The sequence below is a fragment of the Lycorma delicatula genome, chromosome 8, assembly GCF_047948215.1.
Source record: "Lycorma delicatula isolate Av1 chromosome 8, ASM4794821v1, whole genome shotgun sequence".
Lineage (NCBI taxonomy): Eukaryota > Metazoa > Arthropoda > Insecta > Hemiptera > Fulgoridae > Lycorma > Lycorma delicatula.
In genome coordinates this window covers 110,894,488-110,916,408 of record NC_134462.1, presented here as the reverse complement: position 1 = coordinate 110,916,408, position 21,921 = coordinate 110,894,488, and the positions used below count along the sequence as shown (strand labels likewise).

Genomic DNA, 21,921 nt, shown 5'->3' with positions numbered 1-21,921 from the left:
GTTAATTAGCGAATCAATTTTTTTATCGTTTAGTGGAAAAAGGACACTATCGAAACTCATTACTATAAATATTTATTTCCTGAAGAATTATAATTGCGAACTAATCGATGTAGTATATCGATGCAGTACATTTAAATGAATAGTACGAACAATTTTCGTAACTATTTATTTATTCGTAATCTCTAATAGTGTTATAGCTATATATACGGTATTTAGAATTGGATCAAGAAAATCTGATAAGGTAAGATCATAGCAGGATTTTCTTTCATATAAATTACTCCCTAATATGAAATACATTAAATCATCTGTTATTACATTCAGTGACGTAAACTAAACGCGGGAATATTTTTGCAACTGTTATATTCACCATACGTTTTATTGAACGGTAATGATCAAAATTATTTTATTTTTTTTCTAAATTAATCTAAAATTCAGTAAAATTATTCAATTATCTGTCGCTATAAGAACTTCTTTATGCAATAACCTATCTTAATATTAGTTTTTCCATGTACTAAAAAGTGTCATTAATATTGTACTTTTTATTTGATCATTAAATAATTTTTGGATTGGTTAATTTGCTACTTTTGTTGTTTTTTTCTGGTTGACTTATTATTTATTCTTTTGATTACATTATTATTTCATTAGTAAATAATATGTCAAATGTAGTTTATTATTTTTTTGTAATGAAATAATGTAAATATCTTTCATTTTATTGATTCAGCTAAATTTACATTACATCTACTTAAAATTAATTTTGCTTATAAATATATTATACGTTAAAATATTAACTTAGTCTTTGAGAATTTTCAATATAGTTTAATTAGCAACAGAATTGTGTTCTAGTATAAGTTATTTGTTTAATTGATGATTATTCTTACCTTACAAGTAATACGAGTAATTTTATTTTAATTTACTGTAATTATTCTATTTAATAATGATTACTTATGCAGTGATAAACTTAAACGAGGCACAAAAGTTCACAGTTATGTTAATATGAAATGATGTAACATTACACAAATAGCATTGCAATTCATTATCTTAATTTATTGTAATATTTTTATTTTTTGAAAAAAATCAGTTTCATTTTTTTGATGCAAATTATAATTTATTTCTACTTTTTAAATTGTGTGAAAGCCTTATCAATAGTGTTTTGGGAAATACTGTTTTTAGTGTTTTACAATACTGTTTTAGGAATCAGCCAGGAATTATATGATATTTAACTTCATCTTAGACCTCCTCATCACAATTTTATGTACGCTTTGGTTTATTTATTTCTCAATATTTATGTTACTGATATAATTATTGATAATTTTAAGTTTATGATGAACTCTGCATTATTTATTTTCAGATTTGAATGATTATTAAAAATAGTTTATCCATTCAAGATTAATGTGATATATCCAAAAAAATTTTAACTTTGAATATAATCTTTTGCTAACTTTTTTGCTGAAAAATTATTTTGATAATATTTTTTTTGAAATGAACATTTTAAGGTTAAATTATTTTATTCAAGAGTTATGTGATACAACAATCAATGTAGCACAAATTTAATATTATTTGATGGATAAAACTGCTAATAAACTTCATCTTTTAGAGAATACATATAGTTTATGGAATACATAATATTTTGAAGAATCAGAGAAATAAAAAAATTGTTACAGAAGTTAAATACATTACTAAACACAAGAAGTGTAAATTGTATAAATCACATAGATCTTTCTTTGGCACTCAAAAATTGGTATCAAAAATTTCATTGATGCCTCCCTCCACCACATAGTGTTGTGACAATTTCTAAGTAGGAGACAGGGGGAAATTCATTTCATACTGGTGTTTAGAAATACTCGTCTAAACATAATATTTCTAATTATTTTAAAAACGTGTTTGGTGCAATATTTAAAATTGTTTAAAGTCTATCAAAGTAAGAAACAGATAGGAAGTGATATGTAACAACAGGAAAGGAGAAAAGACTGCAAGACTATGTGCTTAGTCTACAGCATCATTGCGAAAGTAAATTTTCCTTATCTCTCCATCAACCCCTGACTAAGAAAGAAACCAGCTACACCATTTTGAAAAGCAAAATTTTATGAAAATTCGTATGTTGTTTCAAATAATAGCTATAAAAAATATTAGAACCTTGCTGAAAAATTTAATAAGATGGGAAAATGTGTTTGATCATAACTATAACTTAGACTAAGAACCAAAAGATTTACTCAGATATTGAGAAAACAAGACCTTACTTTGCTTGGTCAATTAAGCAGTTTTTCATGAAGCAAGCTAATTTTTTTGCTTTGTGCACCATTATCTTATAAATAGCTCATCTATTATAATATTCTTACTTCATCATGCTTACATTCAGTTAAGCATAGGTTTTTTTCTTTTTTTCATTTTCAGTTCCCTTACTTACTGATTCAAGAAATTAAATCTCTTAGAATGGAGTGGTTCTTCAGTTACCGTAATTTCATTAGATTCATTAGATTTTATTTTTTTGAAATGGCTGTGATTTCAGGATTGATTTACATCTTGTGTAAGGTCATCTCTAACGATAAGGTTTTGGGAATAATGTACATGATAATACATTTCACTAAAGATATTAAATAAACCATTTGGGATATAGATTTCATGTTGTACTGATAAAAAAGTTTTGAATACTCTACTTTTAACAGCAGTACCTCTATAATAACTAAAACTTCTTTTAAAATAGTTTAGTATAAGATTTCACTGTGGCAGAATATACTTAACGTCATACAAATTAAAATATGATCAAATTAAAACTTATTTCTGCTACCTCTACTACTGCTGATTTATTTATGATATTATTATTATGCTGATTTAAAGATATTCATTACAAGTAGACCAAGAGTAATATATATATATATATATATTATTAATGAAAACTAGTGTTCCATCTTTTTTTTTGAATAGTGTACATTAGCTAAAATGGTAAGACCATTTCAACTGTACCAGCCTCTTAATTTAACATAATTTGATATTTTGATATTCTATGTTTTGGCACATACACTGGACGACATATTACATTTAATAACAAATGGACGTTATTAAAATCACTATATATTTTGATTTTTGCGACTGCTTCTTGGATGAGGTTTTAGAACATTTTCAGCAAACCTTGATATTATATTACCTCTTGGATGGTAATTAGCAACAATTACTACTTGACCACATTCTGTTGTCGCTCTACCAATACCCATCAGTTCTGTCTCTTTCCATACCATTTGAGTGAAGTGACCTGAAAATATACAAATTATTACTTTTATTTATTGGATGTTAACTTAGATGTTAATAATTTGATGACTATGACCTGGCTAAGATAAATTAATAAGAATTTTTACTTCTTCTGATGTTTTTATTAGCAAACAGTCTATTAAAAATTTAATTGTTTTTAATGTAAATAGGTAAAATAAAACTAACATTTTTAGTCCTTTTTAATGGGTCTTCCTATAGTAAGTAGAGGCAATGTATGTAATGCATTGTTTTTTATCAGGAGAGGTAAATCAATTTGTTGCTCTACACTATTTGCCCAGCTTTTCTTGGGACTGAATGCAAGCAAATCATACATTCAGTTTAAGAGATACAGATTCAAAATTGATTTCTCAGAGAGTAATGATATTCACTAGTCAGTTCCTATGGTAAACAGATTGAAGGTGCAGTCTTGTAGAACTGAATATCACAAGCATTTCGATGGGCTTGTTAAGCTGATATGCAAAAGTATATCTGCTTAGTGAAGAAGAGAACAGGGATCATTTCACTGCTTACTTTCCTTTTGTAAGAACAGCCTTTCCTTTGTAAACCTGGCATGGGATCTTGTTATCATGAAAATGCCAATTTTAGGGATGACATGCATATCATGTTGGATTATCTACAATCTATTTTGTACTGCAATAGCAACTAACATGCATAGTTTTCTTTGCATTTCTAAAAAGAAGCTAAACAGCCTACTTTCTTGATTTGTGTTTGAGTGTCTGATTTTCAAAAAAGCTTGCAGAATGAATTCTATGTTAATTGCAAAAAGTGGACAAAAATGACAGCCTATGAACTTCCAAAATTTTTCATATATTTTGAAGTTTTGTCAGAAGCCGGCTTTTTAAATAATTTTTTTATACTAAATATTAATAAAAATTAAAACTTTTATTAAATCTTGATTGGATATTAATGCTTGTAGCTAAGAACTGTGAAGTAGAAAAGCAATGTCAGTGCTACCCTCCCTGAGTAATTCATACAGATTAGTAAAATAATAAATATGCGAAATTACAGTCAATTATAATGAAAGATTGAACAGAATGACAAAAATGGAGAAATACTTTTAAGTTAGAAGATATTAAATGATTTGCATTCAGATTAACAAAACTTTTTATCCCAGGTCTTTTAGAACTAATTATTGTGCTCCCCTCATTCAAGTATTTGATAGCGTGCTTTTAATAGTATCCCTCTTAAAATGTTTACGAAGTCCCTTACATATACAAAATATATTCTGACTATTTGTGTTTCTTTATTGAATATGTTTTTTATCAAATTGTGTTTGTAAATTTCATTTACATCTAAACATCCTACATGGCAAAAATATGCAACTTTCTTATACATTTTGAACTCGTGTATATGATTTTAATTAATTAATTAATTTTTTTTTATGAGGAGGGGGAATAATCCCAGTTATGGACAAAGTGTCAGAGTTGCAACAGGTTCCACTAGTTGTTGTTAAGTAGTGTGTGTGTGTGTGTGTGTGTGTGTGTTCCTGTGCCCTACCGACTAAACCTAACCACCTCACCAGCTCCCCCTCTCAGGGCCGGATCTGCAATCAAGCACTACATGGCCCCTGGAAGTGCATTTGGGCAAGGGAGAATCCAGAATGCTCTCTGTGCATCATCACCTCTGCCCACCCACGCATGAACAGCAGCCCTGCAGGGAGCTGTCCCTCACCCCCCCCCCCCACCCAACGGTTTTGTTCTTCAGCCTCTCAGAGAACTTACTTTTCCATTTGCCTTTTTGTCAAAGTTCATTTGATCCTGAAACCTTAGACTTTAATGTGAATACCTCAATAAGGGGACCCTACCAGGTCTCAAGTCTTTTCCATGAAGGGACGAGGGAGTCTCAGTGCCTCATCACTACCGTCCCCATTAGTGCAAGCACCAATGAACGACAGCTCCGCTGTCTCTCATCCCTCGCCGCTCCGTCTTCTCGAATTTTTTGTTGTAAAATACGTATGATAAAACTGTTTATTGCCCGAAACTCCTCCACTCCGGACAACATACGCTGATGTTCTCAACTGCATGGTGCCTAGTGACCATTTCACAGCCGTGGCGATTGTTGACCCACGTCCGGCAGTTGAACACAATGTGTTCCGGCGTGTCCAACTCCCCACAGTATAATCAGAGGGGATTGTCTGTCCTCCTCCTGGCATGTAAGTATGCTCCGAACACGCCGCGGCCGATTAGAAATTGGGTCAACCAGTAGGATACCTCACCGAAGTTGCAGTTGATCAACGGCTCGATCTGCCAGATCAGTCGGAGAGTCAATCGGCCAGTGGAAGTCCCAGCGGGCTTGCCATTCTTGGAGGAGCCCGTCTATTCATCTCGTCTCTGTCATCACCTTGGATGATTCCAAGGGAATACCCGCAATGGAAGTGCTGCTTCTGTTGAGATGGAAAAGTATGCAAAAATGACGCAGAGGGTGATCCGCCTCTACACACCCACCAGTATCCGACGATTCCGTTCACATCTTAAAGAATTTGACCAGACTGTGACTCCGTATAGCAATATTGAATTAATGATGTGACTGTATCCTTCCCATTTTGAAGCCCGCGGTCTGGCCACATTACCCAGGAGTCTACTTAGGGCCTTGACCATCGTCCTTGTTTTCTCCGCTGCTCCTTTAACGTGCACGACAAATTAAGTCGATGGTCTAACCATCTTTCCTAAATGCTACACCGACCTTACTTGGGAAACCAACGTGTCTCCAATCTTGATCCGCAGCGGAAGTTGGGGGCGTCTGTCAGCCATACATATAAATGATATTTTTTGTGAAGATTTAGATAGTCCCTTACTCTGTATCCAACATGGTACTCGTCCAGTAGTCTCGTTGGCGATTACAACTACCCCGTTTCCGTCTTTCGCCGAAACTAGCAGTGTAAGACCATCTATCTGCAAAGGCTATCGGCACGACTCCCGCTGGGTATTGTAATTGAAGCACATCATCGAACACCAGGTTCCACAATGTTGGGCTAATAACCGATCCCTGTGGTACTCCACACTAAGTTTTACAGATGATGGGTACTAGTAAGTCAAGCTTGGATAATTTTGCCAAACCGAATGCAGCTCTGTCTGCATCTTTCTGTCTGTCCTTAACACTTCTGTGTAGAACTGAGTTGTGAATTCGATGAATAAATAATCAGACATCGATTCTTCGTCCAAGACTTCCCAGTTTGGAAAGTCACATACTCTGTCACCCGTCACAAATGTCAGGTATATTACGAAAGATGAACACTCTCTCATAAACGTAGGAACTTAACTCGTTTACGAATATAAGCCCCATAGCCGCCGTCCTCTCTCAGAGATGTTGACCCCTGAGGTCAGTGAGTTGCCTTCGCATAAAATTTCCGGCTACTACTTTAAAAAACGACACAAATTCTTCAATACCAGTATTTGGAGAGCAGTAACAGGGAAAAACTGTTAGAACCCCGATATTAGCCCACACAAAGCTTCTTCCTGAGCCACTGGCCACTACCAGCGCCCCAGTCTTAGCAAAACCAATCACTGCATTTGATATGGTGTCCAACAGACACACAGCCTGCAGTGACCAAGGCTGGCAGTTCAGAGAGAAGAACACATTGGACCGCTGGAGAGCCACCTCCTAACAAACATCGAGCAAGCGCCTACTTCTGTCCGCGTTCAGTTGCAAGAATTTCATTTTTGAGCTGTACAGTCGTCCATCTTATAGCCCTCCAAACCACAAATCGCGCATTTTTGTGGGCAGGTATACTGGGCCCGTTGATGTCCTTGATCACAATTGAAACACAGCTTGGTGCGGTCTGGTTCTTTGCAGGCCTTGCAAGACATATGTCCTAGCCTCCAGTACTTACAACACCTTTCCTCCGGGTCACGTACCTGGGCTCTACGGTGTACCTACCCTATCTTCACTCGTGCTATAAGTTGTTTGGCTGCATCGTACAACGTAATGACTGTCGCGTTCTGTGTTTTCCCAAAAGCTGGACAGAGAGAGGATATACGGAAGTCTACATCTGGCCTGGTCGCCTGCCTCACTACTGTTGCAACCTCATCATTGATCACATCAATTTCAATGTGATGAATGTGCACTACCGTGCGCCTGTTGTCCTTCAATTTTAGGTCTACTTTCAAATCAGATGCATCACCTCGAATGATCGTCTTCAAGGCGGCAGCCTTCTTCGCACCTCTCACTTTAATGCACAACTCTCAGCCATTGCCTTGTCTTACGGAAAGGTTGTCCCCAACTTCCTGGCCCAACACTGATTGCTTAACTGGTTTACTAAATCGGCGCCCAGAGGCCCGCACAACCACCCTGCCACTCTTCACCTCCGCCTTGGTAGAACGCCGAGTAGATGGAGTTACTGCATCCCGTTTCCGTTTCTGTGGTGGCTCGATGGTCTACCACCTTGACCTCGGTACCTGTCCGGCCAAATAAATACAGGACTAACACATTTCCACACACCATCCAACCTTGTCCTGCGGTAAGAAAAATGGAGGTGTAGTCGTCTCTTTATCAATACCTTCTTAGGACTCTCAATATCATCCCTTGAGACGCGACTTCCCCGAACTCGGAGTCAAAGAAAACAGTGAAGCCCTTTGAGGGTTTGGTCATATCTTGCCTGAGAAATCTAACTATCTGCCATGACGTCATCAGCAGCGACTCCGGAATACATGACCCCACCGGACTTAACTGCAGCCAGATCAATGAATCGGGACATGTCTGCCTCCACAGTCTTCAAGCCTTCTGTGATGTGGTTCACTCGAGCCATCACACTGCTTGGGCCGGTTTGTGCTTACTGCTCTAATTAAATCGTCGTCCGAGAGAGCCTGGGATAGTATATATTTCAAATCATGATCCCTTTTTTTTTTTTTGTACAGTTTATTATTAACACTTACATGAAATTTCCATTACATATCCAGTTCCTGTGCAAGTTTACCTTCTTCTCTGTCTTCATCAGAGCTGTCTTTTTCTCTTGAGTATGATAAATTTATCCATCATTTCGTTGATTAGCGGTTCCATCTTCTTATACTCAGTTTCAGCTTTTTTTTAGATGTTTACAATATGGTTTCCATTATCCTTATTCATTTCATTAATTTTTTCCTCAGCTAATTTTTTAATATCTAACATTAAAAATGTTGTGTTATTACTACCAACATATTTTTTCACATACGACCATACCATCTTGATCGGATTTTTTTATTGGGATGGTAAGGTGGAAGTCACTGAACCTCACACCCATGTTTTTTTAATAGTTCATCAAAATTTTACTTTATTTTTGAGTTTCTTTGTGATTTTATTAAGTCATACTATTGTGGTTTTAATATTGTTTTATTAAACAGAATGTTGTTCTTTTCTAATTAATTAATCATGTCACTTTTCCTAACATTTCAATTCGGAAACTTCACTAAAAGTAAATTGTGGTGTGGCACATTATCAATAACAACCACTGACTGGGGGTGAGAAGACCAGGAATTAATTTTTCAGATTTCCCCTTCATGAAATTGTTGTTGTTGACACTATCATAATAGCCACTGCTTTTTGAACTTGTTTTCCAAGTTAACATAATGTTTGGAATGAATCCCATTTCTCCTTCAGCATGGATTATGATTAATCAATCACCTTTATTAATCAGCAGTTTTACTCCTGCACCATTATCATCTGGCCATGATTTTGTTGTCGAATGGAACATTAAAATATACAATTCATCCAAATAAGCAGTCAAAGAATTTTCTTTTTTAAAATTGTAATTTTTCTTAAACATACTATCCTTTTCCACTGGATGTCTTCTTTCTCAAACAAACATTTCCTATTATTATCAGTTTTACACCACTTAAAATCTAACTATTTCAGGATAGTTGTTAAATTGTATATTCTTTTGAACTTCTTTCATTTATTTAATGTAGGCAGTTCATTATGTTTTGAGTGAAACTCGTTAACTGTTCTTACAATGCCTTGATCAAAACTATCTAATCCACTAACAGATTTTAATATTGTTATAGTTTTTTGGCATGCTGAACAAGCATGACTGATTTAGATTTAAGAAAATCCTGATTTTCTTTTCAAAGTTTTTGATCTTGTGATCTTCAAATAGCTGCAACGGTTCTTTTTCACATTCTTGAATGAATATTAAATGTGTGTCATCTTCTAATCTTCCTAACTTTATAATTTCTTTCTTCATAAAATTGTATTTATTATTAATTGTTTCATGAGCTTGACAATGTAGTTTATTAACTGTGGATTTAAATTCTGCCATTGCAAAAAAAAATTCAATAACAAATAACAAAAAACACACATCCATTAACACACACAAAAATTAAGACGCTATACATTACAGAAGGAAACAATTATACCATTCATATCAGGACACACCAAGAATTGAACTAAATCAGTTTATTGAAAATAAAAAGTAAACATTAGCATTGAATATTAATCAACAATGTGAAAAAAAAAAATTACTTACTATGATACGTATAAAATGACTAAGCTATTAAAAAATTATTATAATTTATAGCGTTTAGGCCTGTTATTTAATGCTTATGTTTATTACCATAAACATCATCAACAATATCTACTACAAGTGCATATAAATATAGCACATATGAAATACTTTGATATTATTTATTTGTAAAAAGGGGTCATTCATTTTTTGACTTGGTAGAGGTTGTATAGTATTAATACAAGTATAAACTGTTAAGTACATTAATTATTTTTAGAGATTATTGTTGAAATTAAACAAAATGATAATAAATTTTAATTGTAGAAAAACTTTATGAAAACAGTTAAACACACTGAGTTGTAGAATACTCAGTTTCTGAATGAACCTAATATTACAAGAAAATAGTAATATAATGCCCTACACAGCAACTGTCTGCCTCATACAAGCAAGCTTTTATTTTCATCATATGTACTATACAAACTTATTTCGAAAGAATTGGTTTACTAAAAACCAATAAAGTTGTTCATATGAACAACTTTACCCAATTATTGTGATAGTCTCATGAAGCGATAAGAATCAGTAAATCAGTGAGTCTCATGAAGCGATACGAATCAGTGAAGAAGTGGTGTCATTTACTATTACCAATAAAATATTAATAAACTTTAAGAGTAATTCTGTTATGGTTAATTACCTGCTGGAGGATCAAGACGTGATGGTTCTTGACCATAACTATGAAATTTGACTTCTTCACTGTACCAACTTGTACAAGCATCAGCAGCTGTTACTTGATCTGATGAACGCATTGCAAATAAATTTTCACCGTACGGATTCGATGGTCTATGATGGAATGTTCTTGTTCTTGCTAACGTGTCAGCCCAGTCTTGAGCAAATGCACATAGCTGTAATTATAAAACTTGATGTTTTAAAATATATTATTCTATTATAAAAACTAATTAAAACATATTAAATGATTTAAACATATAATATTTAAATTCTGGGAATTTTTCTGTTCAGTCTTTTTCAAGTTATACCTAAAAAAGAATATTCTCTGATTAAAAAAGAGGAAAATTAAAATTTGTATACCTGAGTATTTATTGATAGTGGTGGTGAGGAATGTCTTGCTCTATATTCATTGTGCAGTCTTAGTGCTTGATCCACAAAGTTTTCTTCATCTTCTTCCTCAAAACCTCTGAATCATGAACATTGTTATAAGATTACATTATTTCAGTTTTTTTTCTTAAATGCAGTAAATATAGTCTAATATTTATGAATTACAAGGACTAGTCAATAAACAAAGTACAACAGTAATTGATCAACAAAAAAAAATTAAATAAGATGTATTTTACTTTTCAAATCATAAGTTGGCATCCCTGTCATCAATTTAAAATATCTAACTGAAAATTACTTATATATATATATATATATATATATATATTTAATATAACATCAATCATTCAATAATGAAAAATCATTTTGAAAAGTATATGTTTGAACAATTTTCAGTGATAAGAAATCTTGTTTCAGATGGTGTAAAGTCTTTCCCAGATGCTAAACCACTATGCTTGAGCTTTTCCAAATCTCAATATCATAAGTATGCTCAAGCATATTAAAATTTGGTTGGGCAGTTCAAAAGTGACCGAATAAGTTTTACTGTTGACCAATATGAAGAATATACAGTTGAGGTTTCAGTTCTTCGTAACTAGTGAAGTTATGAGATTGGGAATCTCATGTTAGTAAGACAGGCAAATTATTTGAAGAAGATAAATTTTTGACAGTGACTTGTGATGAGAGCTGAGTCAATCATTATGAGCCAGAATTCAGTTAGTAAAGCATGGACTGAAAGCATCCCAATTTTCCCCAACACGAAAAGATTCAACATCAGCCAGTAGTGACGCTAAAGGTTAAAATTTCTGTAATTTTTTTGGAAAGACGGCTTGCCGTCTTGCTTGAATAACCAGTAATTCAGAGATATGGTTGAAAATAAAGTGAAGCCTGCAGTAATAGAAAAAAAACACAGTGTAAAGGATGATTCTTTGGGCATACTATACAAATAACACTTGAAACTACTGACTAAATATCAAAGTTTTGATATTCTCATCGTAGTCTAATCCTTTTCCATCACACTATTTTTGGCCCCTTAAAGCATCATTAAGTGTAGTTAAGTTTTATAGCAACAAGGAAGCAAAAAATCAAATGTAAAAGAGTTGCTGGCTTCAAGATGTATTCTTTGGTGTTGGTATAAAAAAGACTCATTGAGGAATGAGAGGTGTGTGGTGTAATTTGGGATATGTTGATAAGTTATTAAAATATTTTGAATAAAATTAATTAAAACAAGAATCATTTGTTATGTACTGAGTGTAAAGGTTTAATAATCTTTATTTCTAAGTTCAAAAGGAATTTTCTTTGCTCTGATACCACAAAAATAATTCAGGGTGAAATGGCGAATTTGATTCATAATTTACAATTCTTATAAAACAGAAATGATTTTACTCTGAAACCAATTTTATCTTCTTTTATGTGTGTTTTATTTACTATTACTTCTTTTAACTTCATTATCTTTTTGATTGAAAAATATTTTTATTCCATGAAGTATATTTGAGAATAGAATCCTAATAATCAGTTATTCAGTATTTCTGAATTCCCAAGGATCAGTTCTGAATAAACATATAATTATATTTATTTGAATTAAAATATCTGATATCATCTATGTGCTTTTGTTGTTAGAGTTCATTTAATATTATCTCAGGAATTTTCTTCAGTCTGATGATGGAATATCAAAAAACAGTGTTTTTTTATTATCAGATTGTGGATTTGAAGAACTTTGATTGAATTGTTTATTTTTTATTAATCTTTTCGCTGGTTTGATAAAATTCTCAATTTATTTTCATTCAGTGCCAAATATCTTAATCCATAAGTAGTGATATGCCTTACATTCCTAATTATTTGTACTATGTACAAGAATTATTACTTTTTTCTCAGATACAGTTTTTATAATTCCTTTTAATACTAAATTAGTTAACTCTATTTAGCTTAAAATGTAGCCTACTGACCTAACTCATATTAGTTGTGCTATAAACTTGTGTTTTTACCATTATTTTAAACATTTCTTTAAATTAAACTTCTTCAATAAATACAGTTTTCATCATTCAATGAAAACAATGTTTTAAAAAATTTTTCTTTTTGTTTGTCTTGAACTTTTCTATTATCCATATTTTACAACTGTAAAATACTATTTGCCACTTAAATATGTTCAAGAATTATCCTTAATCTAATTTTAAATCTGCGTTTGAAAGAAAAAAGATCTGGTGAAAATATAGACAAAAAACATTCATAAATTTTAATTTACTGTTATTGTATCAGTAATAGAAAGTATTTAAATAAAAATAAAAGTAACATAAATAAATTTTGAAACTAGTTATGAAAAAAATTCATTTTAAGTCAGTAATCTATAATGCTACATTCCAGAACTGAATAAATAATGTTCGGGTTAAACATGCTGATAATGATAACACTGACCTCATGCTGTTTTTACTTTTGTTGGCTGGATACTGATTTGTTTACAAACATAGTGTTTGTTTTAGTTACACGTCTTTTGATCTTAACAAACTTTATAATTATTTTGTTCATTTTTAAATTACATCCAAAAGATATCATTTTTATTCAGTATTAACTTCTTCTTTTTTTTTTATCTAGTTAACTGTTTAATATTATAATTTAGTATTTGTTTTTCAAATTATTGCAGTACATTTTTATAATTTTTTAATCTCAAGATAATAAGTCAATTTAATCTCATTGATAATAAAAATAATATATTTTTAATGAATCTGGTGAACATCTTACCCAATTGGTGGAACATTTCTGGCATAAGTTCCTACATAATTCCCAGCTGGATCATAATTGCATACAACATATGTTTGTCCATCTGTATTTCTTGCTACACCAACTCCTAGTCTTTGACTCGTTTTCCATAGAACTTGTGTCATATGACCTGTAATTAATTTTAACATTAGTATACTATATTTTCAATTATTAGGATTGTATATATCTGTTTGTTCTTTAAATTTGTTTAATTTATAACTTAATTTTATTGTTATTAAAGTAAATAAATAACTAGGATGAAATGCACCATGTAACTGGCCAGCCAATGTTACAGTACTGTGTGGATTTGAATTAAATTAAATTGAATTATACATTATCATTATTTGAATAATTCAAATAAAACTGTGGCAGCACTTTTTCAAATAATGATAATGTATTATTCAATTTAATTTAATTCAAATGTACACAGTACTGTATTGACTGGCCAAGTTACATGTTGCATTTCATCCTAGTTATTTATTTTAATTTTTACCAAATTTTGACATCATATTTTATATATGTAGTTTTTAATTTTTTATTTTTTATTTCTTTAATTTATATTTTAAAAAAGTTTTAACTATTTTTAATTGAAAAAAAAAAAAAAAAAATTATTTTTACCTCGATAAATTTGAATGTTTTGAGTGTAGTATGTAATTTGGTATAAACAGTTTAAAATAAATTGTAACTGAAGATGGGTTTCCACATAAACTTTTTTTAAAGATATGGAAAAAATAAGGTGTCATCTTATTTAATGTATATTTCTGTACTTGGGTGGATCAGTTTGGTTTATTATATTTTTATATATATTCCTTATGTTGTAATTACTATTCTATTTGCATATAAAAAAAAATTGAATTAAATTATATCATACTGGGTCATTCCATAATTAAAGAAACAGATTATTCTGGAGCTAAAAGGTTTATTTAATCAATGTGGCTTTTTTCACTTTTCAGAATAATCTCTAGCAAAATTAAAAAGTATCATAACTCTCTTACCAACTGTTTTGCGTCCACAGCTGCTCATGTGTTTAATTATTGAACGATCCTTATACAATTGCTCTCCTAATTCTAAAAATGTTATTTCTATGTGATTTTTTTCTTAATTTTTAAAGAACTGATTTTTATCTGATCTGGCATTATCTGGATGGGATCATTTTCAATCCTTAGAGTTAAAGGGTAATACACACTTTAAAATAGGACTCATACTAACTTTTTATAGTTCCTATTTTTTTTTTTTTGTTTTATCTCCGGGACCACTGTTAGGTATTGCTTCAGAGGATGAGATATGAATGATTTGTAGCGTGTGTGAAAATGCCATGCCTGACCGGAATTCGAACCCGGGACCTCCAGATGAAAGGCCGAGACGCTACCACTCGTGCCACGGAGGCCGGCATAGTTCCTATCTAGTTCGGCATATTATTAGGATGAATATTGTTATAAAATTCTTTTATAGAGAAAGAGGATAAATTAAAATTTTTTTTAAATTATTCTTTTCCATATAACCATCAGAATATTATCGTTTAAGACTGTTTTTATAGAATACTTTGCAAATGATTGAAAAACTTAATTATACTGTTGACAGTATTTTTTTAAATAATTTTTTTTTTTAAATAGCATACAAGAATTAAACATTATGAGTGATAATTTAGGATTCTTGCAATAATAAACATAAAAGTTTTATATAAATTGTACAAATTGTTTTTTTAGTTTTGATTTCTATAAAATTGTGGTCTTGCCTAATTTACAGAAGTGATAGATTTGTGTTTTACTTAGGCTTTTTGTGTTAATAGGGTCACTCATTATATCTTTTGATGAAAAGTAGATTTTTAAATTTTCTTGCTTCAGAGGTGAATCTAGCCACTTTACCTGTAGGAAGAGGCAAAAAATCAAATGGCATCATACGTGTGTATGTTAGTAGTAGTTTTTCTCAAATTTATGAAAAATTAGTTCATGAACTAATAATGTTTTAGCGGTTTATAATAATATGTAAGTAATCAGAATTTTAGCTTATTGAATTTACAAGAATTCCTGAATTTACAAGTATTTCAATAAAATTGGCTAAATTAATATTTAAAATTAACCAGTAAAGAATCTTTGTTAACTATTAAATACCAAATTAAAGTAAGAACTCAAGTATTTTCTTAAGATATCTGCCAAAAAATATTGTTACCAAAGGAGATATTAAATATAAAAAAATATGATAAACTTTGAGTTTAAAAATAGGAAAGTGCTACTAAAAATTTTAAAAATTAATTTACATTAAAGGAAGTACATGCATACTAAAGAAATACATTTTCAAATAATACCTTAAAAAACAAATTACATGACCTAATCTTTTAGAAAAAAATTTGGTGTGGATACATTAATATTATTTATCAGATAGAATAATCATTCTTAATTCTAAAATGTAATTAATGAAGAAAAAAGTAGGAAAAATATTATTCCATGATAATAATAGTTTATCTTTGAGGAAATATATAATTATAACAGACATCATCAACTTGGTGTTATAAGGAATTCAAATATAAATTTCTTAAGGAGGATTGATTGTTCCCAATTTGCCTCTAGATGCATCCCTGTCTTATTCAGGACAAGTTTGCAAAAAAAAAAAAAAAAAAAAAATTAATTGCACAAATGATTCTATTAACTTGGAATCAGTTTTAAAAATGATGAGTTATATGCATTGGCCACTTTAAAGGCGAAACTTTCAAAAAACAAAAATTAAAGCATATAAAATTTGAAATGACTACACAAATTTTTAAGAATTTTGATTGTGGAGGGGAGGTTGTTTCCTCTTGCAGAACTGATAATAATAGTAAAAAATCAGCTAGTTTTAAGTGTATATATAGCATATATTTGTTTACAACTGTAGTTCATTATATTTTAATAAACACGTCCCAGAATGTCCAAATTCATTAGTATGCATACAGAGTAGTAGCTATTGTGGAGGGTCAGTGAATATAAAAGGATAACATACAATTTATTAGTGATAAAATGCAAGTAGGTTGGCTCTATTCCAAGGTAAAATTACTTTCTGCAGAAGCTTGCATCTGGAAAATTGAATTAAAAAATTGCATTAATATTGGGATTGCTAGTACCATAGATTACATTAAGTAGAACATCAATACATATCCATAAGTTATTCTCATGTTTATGTTAAATTAAATTAAAGCATATTTATTCATCCAGATCTATTTATTAAGTTTTAATATTAATGTTTATGTTTAAGAAAATTACTATAATTTTGTGTTATTTAGGGAATGTTTTATGATATATTTTTGTATTAGTTTATCTAAAAATCCTTCTATCTTCATTTATAATGATTAATTAAAAATATTTTACAGAACTATTTATTTATGTTGATTTGTGTAAGTTTATATAGTTCATTCATAGCATGACATCAGAAGAATGTCATTAAAAGTGAAATGCAGCTGATTTTAAGCCCTACATTCTTGCTGTTTAGCAGAAAGACTGGCTAGACAGTAAACATTATTATTCTAATATAAAGCAAATGTAATTAATTGGTATCTATTGTACTTCAGGTAAGATTGATGTATCATTACCATAAGAAAGATTTAGACTGTTACTATAAAGAAACAAATTAATTTACCTGCATTTCTTAAATATTTCTCAGGTTTTCGTACAAAGAAATATGTTTAGCTAAAGATGCTTCATTTATTTAAGGTAATTGAGGATTAGAATGCTGTGATTTTCTTTAAAATTAGTTTAACCCTGAAATGTATCATATTTTTCTACAACCAAATTTTTTTGTCTGTGAAGTTTGGTGAATTGCTGGAGATAACATTCTTTTGTAAGTAATTATATAAATTTTTATCGGTTAAATGGTTAACTTATGTCAAAATGTATAAAAATAACGTTGTAGATAAAGTTGAAAAAAATATTTTTCCATTAAAAATAATTTTAAATTGTTTATTAATGATAGATTTATAAAATAAATTACATTTATATTAAAATAATAGTTGTGGATTATAGATTCTTTTCTAATATTTTCTTTTACACTTACCTGATATAAGAGTTTTTGGTTCAACACCAAATGTATGTTTCTCTATTTCCTTGTACCAATTATCAACTGGATCTCTACCATGTACCCTTTCTCTTGGATTGCTTGACCAAAAGAAAAATATATTCTCACCGTAATCTGAATTTGGCCGATGTGATGTTGTCTTTACTTTTCCCAGGTGATCTGCCCATTCTTGACTATATCTGCATAACTGATTTATAACAAATATTGTAATGTTATTATTACTTAAAACATTAACAAGAAATTTTAGTAATTTTATGGTCTTAATACTGATTTTTTTTTATTCTGGTGTAGTAGAATTACTTTGATAATTCTTAGGCAGGATCGTAAAGTATGTTTTTTCTTTATGATATAAGTAAACGAATAAATTCAAACCAAAATTTATTTATACATTATAAGTATAACGTTAAATTATAACTTCTGATTTTTATAATCATTATTTGCAAGTGTGTTGAAGGTGTTTAAATCATTGTCCTCATATGGAAGGTTGACAGTTCAAGACCTGGAGAATGCATTTTTAATGCTACCAGCTCCTCAACGCCATCATCACTTATTGGGTTCTAATAATTAATGTATCCTACTCTGACAATTCATCACGTAACAGCTACAAGAAAAAGCATTACACAAAGATATGCACCTACCTACAGGTGCTGAATCGAATCAAGCTAGACTAAAAGCCTCCAGAATGTTGTATTAATCAAACAACATATATTGCTATATATATGTTATACATCAAAATAGCATACATAATTAAAAATAAATGTTCATTATGAATAATTAAGCGGTGAGAACAAGTTTAGTTAACTAATTTTCATCTTTTGATTATCAAAGTTATGACTGCATAACACAGTTGCAACAATTCAGAAGTTTTAGGTTATGTGACTACTTTATTTATCGGAACTCATTTGTATTACTCGTTTTAGTTTTTGTATTATCCAGCCTTTTTAATTGTTACGTGTTACCGTTAGAACCTAGGGCAACTGGCTGGTGACAGAGATTGTGTTACAGCTTAAATAAGCTATGTTGTACAGTAAACCTAATAAGTTGTGGTAGCTCGTAAACCTAATTCCTAAATACTTACAACTGAAGATGTATTTTAAAACAGATCTTGTTAACATGTGATTTTTTTAATTTCCATTAACCTGATTTACAATTTTTCATTCTAATTTCTATTAAATGGGACCTACATAGGTTTGTGCTTGACATGCTGTAGGATGTGGATTAAGTACAGATTCAATTTGTCCAGAACGTAAGACAGCACAATCAATTAGAACCCAACTGATTTTAGACTTAATTTAGACTTCATTCCATTTTAGACTTAAATAATTATTACAGAATAACTCATTTGCCAACTACTTACACCAACCAGCAAGATACAAATGTTAAAAAATAATTTTCAAGAATCCAGTATTTAACTAAAATATCCCAGCATTTGTGAAGTGTTAACTCTATTTATTTACTTTAACTTTTCTTCCAGTTTAATTTTTCTTCTAGAAATATTTTGCTTTGATGAGCTATTTACTTTCTTACCTACATAAAAGCTGTAAAAACATTTGTGCGATTGTTTGTTAAAAATAAATATTCAAACAAATTCAGTCCTGTGCTGAGAATAAAAAATGACTTTGAAGAATATTTTGAAGTTTACTTGGTACCTCTATTAAACTCATTAAAATTTTTCATGCCCTGTTAACACCTAATTTTGACATACATAATAGAGAAAATTCAAGGTTTGGGGTTGAAAATGTAAAAAGTTAAAGTAATAATGCATAGAATTGTTGATTTTAGTACAGGATGTATAAACTTGACCCCTGTGATATGCCATACAGTTCTGTTATGATCTGACATGAATACTACCACTTTTGAAATTGGTGCAACCATTCTCAAGGTAATAACTGTCCCCATGACATGCTTACTAAAGAATATGAGAAATGAACCGGTTCCTTTGTTTTCTTCATTAAACCAAACATAGAGTTTTACTTAGGCTTGACCAACCTAGCAAAATGTAGGGTAAGTCCAATTATACAAGTGATTTCTTCAATCTGTTTTTTAATGTGACTGAGTGCACAGTGACCATTACTTTCAAGGAAAGCAACTCTGGTTAGTTGCTCTTTTACTTTAACTGCTTAGGATGTGCCACAATCATAAGAAAGGCTGAGTCAAATAATGTAAAAACTTGAAATTTTTTTTCTTTATGAGATGTTTTTAGTTTATGAACAATTTTCAACTCATCATAGTCATGTTTTCTACAAATTAATGCATTTTTCTACTTAGAGTTCATTAATGTTGCTTTAATATTTTATTTTTTTCATTAATGAAATAATGAAAAAAATTTCACGTTTTTATACTTTAGTGGACAGATTAATACATTTTTTTTTTTAACTGGACCAAGTTTTGGGAATGGAAAATTTGAGACATATTTTTCAGCATTACCTGCATTATATTTCATTATAAATTCACAAACATGAGTGAATAAATCTGATCCTCTTTGAGATCATATAATTACATAATAATAGATAAAATGGTATTGAGATTTATTGCAAGATAGGTACCGATAATGCACTTTATCAAATTGCTATAAGTTTGCAAGACACCTGTGTGATGGTACAGTTGTAAGTTATTCTCTGGAAATTTTTTTTTTTGTATATATGTATAATTTTATACATCATGAACTAGTTAAAAGTTTTACAACAGTTCTTTAGATGTTACATATTCAGCTATCCAATTTTCTTTTCAGATCTCTTTCTTTTTTTATTCAGAATTAATGACTATTGTTTCAGGTAGAAAATGGATCTGATTTTGTACAGGTCAGCTGATGGTTGAAGGTCACACTTCCTTCAAAATCCTTTACAATGGTAAACCAGGCATATTATGGATGGTATTTTTATTTCAATTTTAATTTACTTTTGCAACTGAAACAAGGTACCTAAAACAGCTCTAACAGTGCTAACAACTATATCACATTTTTAAAACAGACTTTGAATTATGAATAAAAATTTAAATTGAAATTTTCTGATGTAGCGATAGTAAGGTAGAAGGTATTTAACAATTACTTCATTATTTTATTTTAATCATTGATCTTGTATATTAATAGATAGAACTCTCTTTATTAATTACGTGTAGTTTAAATATTAATGATGAGTAATTTTTAAGTTAATCAATATTATTATCTATTTATATTAGGTGACGGGAGGATGGTTTATAGAACAGAATGAATGAATGAAGGTTAGAAGGGTAACGGATGGTTGATAATGACCTTGTTCTGCGTTTGGAAAATCAATATTAAAGACTCGCCGCACAACTGACTGACTGCTTCCACTGACATTGAATACTCTTTTCCTGTAGGGTGTTATTACACCAGGGAAACGTGTTACATAATTATTTAATTAAATCTATTGTAAGAATAATTAAAAAAAAAATAAAATGTAATTAAATAAAATATTTAATGATATGTTAATCAAGATTTTTTATTTCATTAAGAACTGTTAATTTATATTGTAGCAAATAAAATGAATTGAAGGAAATAACTTGTCAAATAATAATTTTCTTCAATTTAATTTTATCATTATCATATCAGGTGTTTTTATTATATTAAGTGGAGAATTTTACTGTTTTTGAACTCTGGGTTTTGATATTTTTTAATTTATCTATTTAATCATTGATAATTTGGTAGGCATGATTTTATTCACTATTCTGCCTGATTTTGAACTTAACATTCTATATCCTCGTCCATTTTTTTTAAATAGTCGTCTTTCTTTCTCGAGAGTTTTACGTACTCTTTAATAATACAGTCTTCTAGTAACAATTTTTTTTTTTTTTCTTGAAATGACAAAATTGAAGTAAACTTGAATGTTTTATTTCATGACTAACTGGTCTATTTTGTCTCATTATAAGATTCATACCCTAATTTCTCTACATTCCCATTTGTTCTAAGACTTCTTCATTTTATACTTAATCAATTAACCTAAGTTTAAACACCCTCCTTTTAAACAGCATTTTAAAAACTTCTTTTCTTTTCTGTTTTTCTGTTCAAGTTTCAATTACACAAAGTGTGATCTACACTGCATACAAATATTTTTAAGAACATCCTTCTTTCATAGATTCATATTTGGTTCTACAAGAGCTCTGTTTTAAACAAGTAATTCTTCCCTTGCGTAAGGTTTGTTTTTATATCCATATCACATCATTTATTATTTGTAATTTTACTAAGTAACAATGTTCTAGTAAACTGTATTCCCTTATATATAATGAAGAGTTTCTCATTACTATCCTTTCTGTCACATTTCATTACCTTTATTTTATTCATAATTATCTTAAGACTGAATTTCTATCCTAGCAATAATTCTATG

The 21,921-nt window shown here is 30.3% G+C and overlaps 1 protein-coding gene and 1 long non-coding RNA gene across 3 annotated transcripts in view; one reads left to right on the top strand and one right to left on the bottom strand.

The window, feature by feature from the left end:
* LOC142328952 (uncharacterized) overlaps nt 1–21,921 on the bottom strand; it is a 313,857-nt gene that overhangs the window by 65,731 nt on the left and 226,205 nt on the right. For both annotated transcript variants that reach the window (XM_075373152.1, XM_075373151.1), the window contains exons 6-10: nt 17,558–17,765; nt 13,517–13,664; nt 10,760–10,865; nt 10,368–10,575; nt 3,143–3,247 (exon numbers count right to left, since the gene is read on the bottom strand). In XM_075373152.1, the coding sequence (XP_075229267.1) occupies nt 3,143–3,247; nt 10,368–10,575; nt 10,760–10,865; nt 13,517–13,664; nt 17,558–17,765 (775 nt within the window). The remainder of the gene's footprint in view (nt 1–3,142; nt 3,248–10,367; nt 10,576–10,759; nt 10,866–13,516; nt 13,665–17,557; nt 17,766–21,921) is intronic.
* LOC142328954 (uncharacterized) lies at nt 1,186–21,029 on the top strand. Its single transcript, XR_012757387.1, has 2 exons — nt 1,186–1,252; nt 20,756–21,029. It is a non-coding gene; the product is annotated as an uncharacterized LOC142328954 (long non-coding RNA).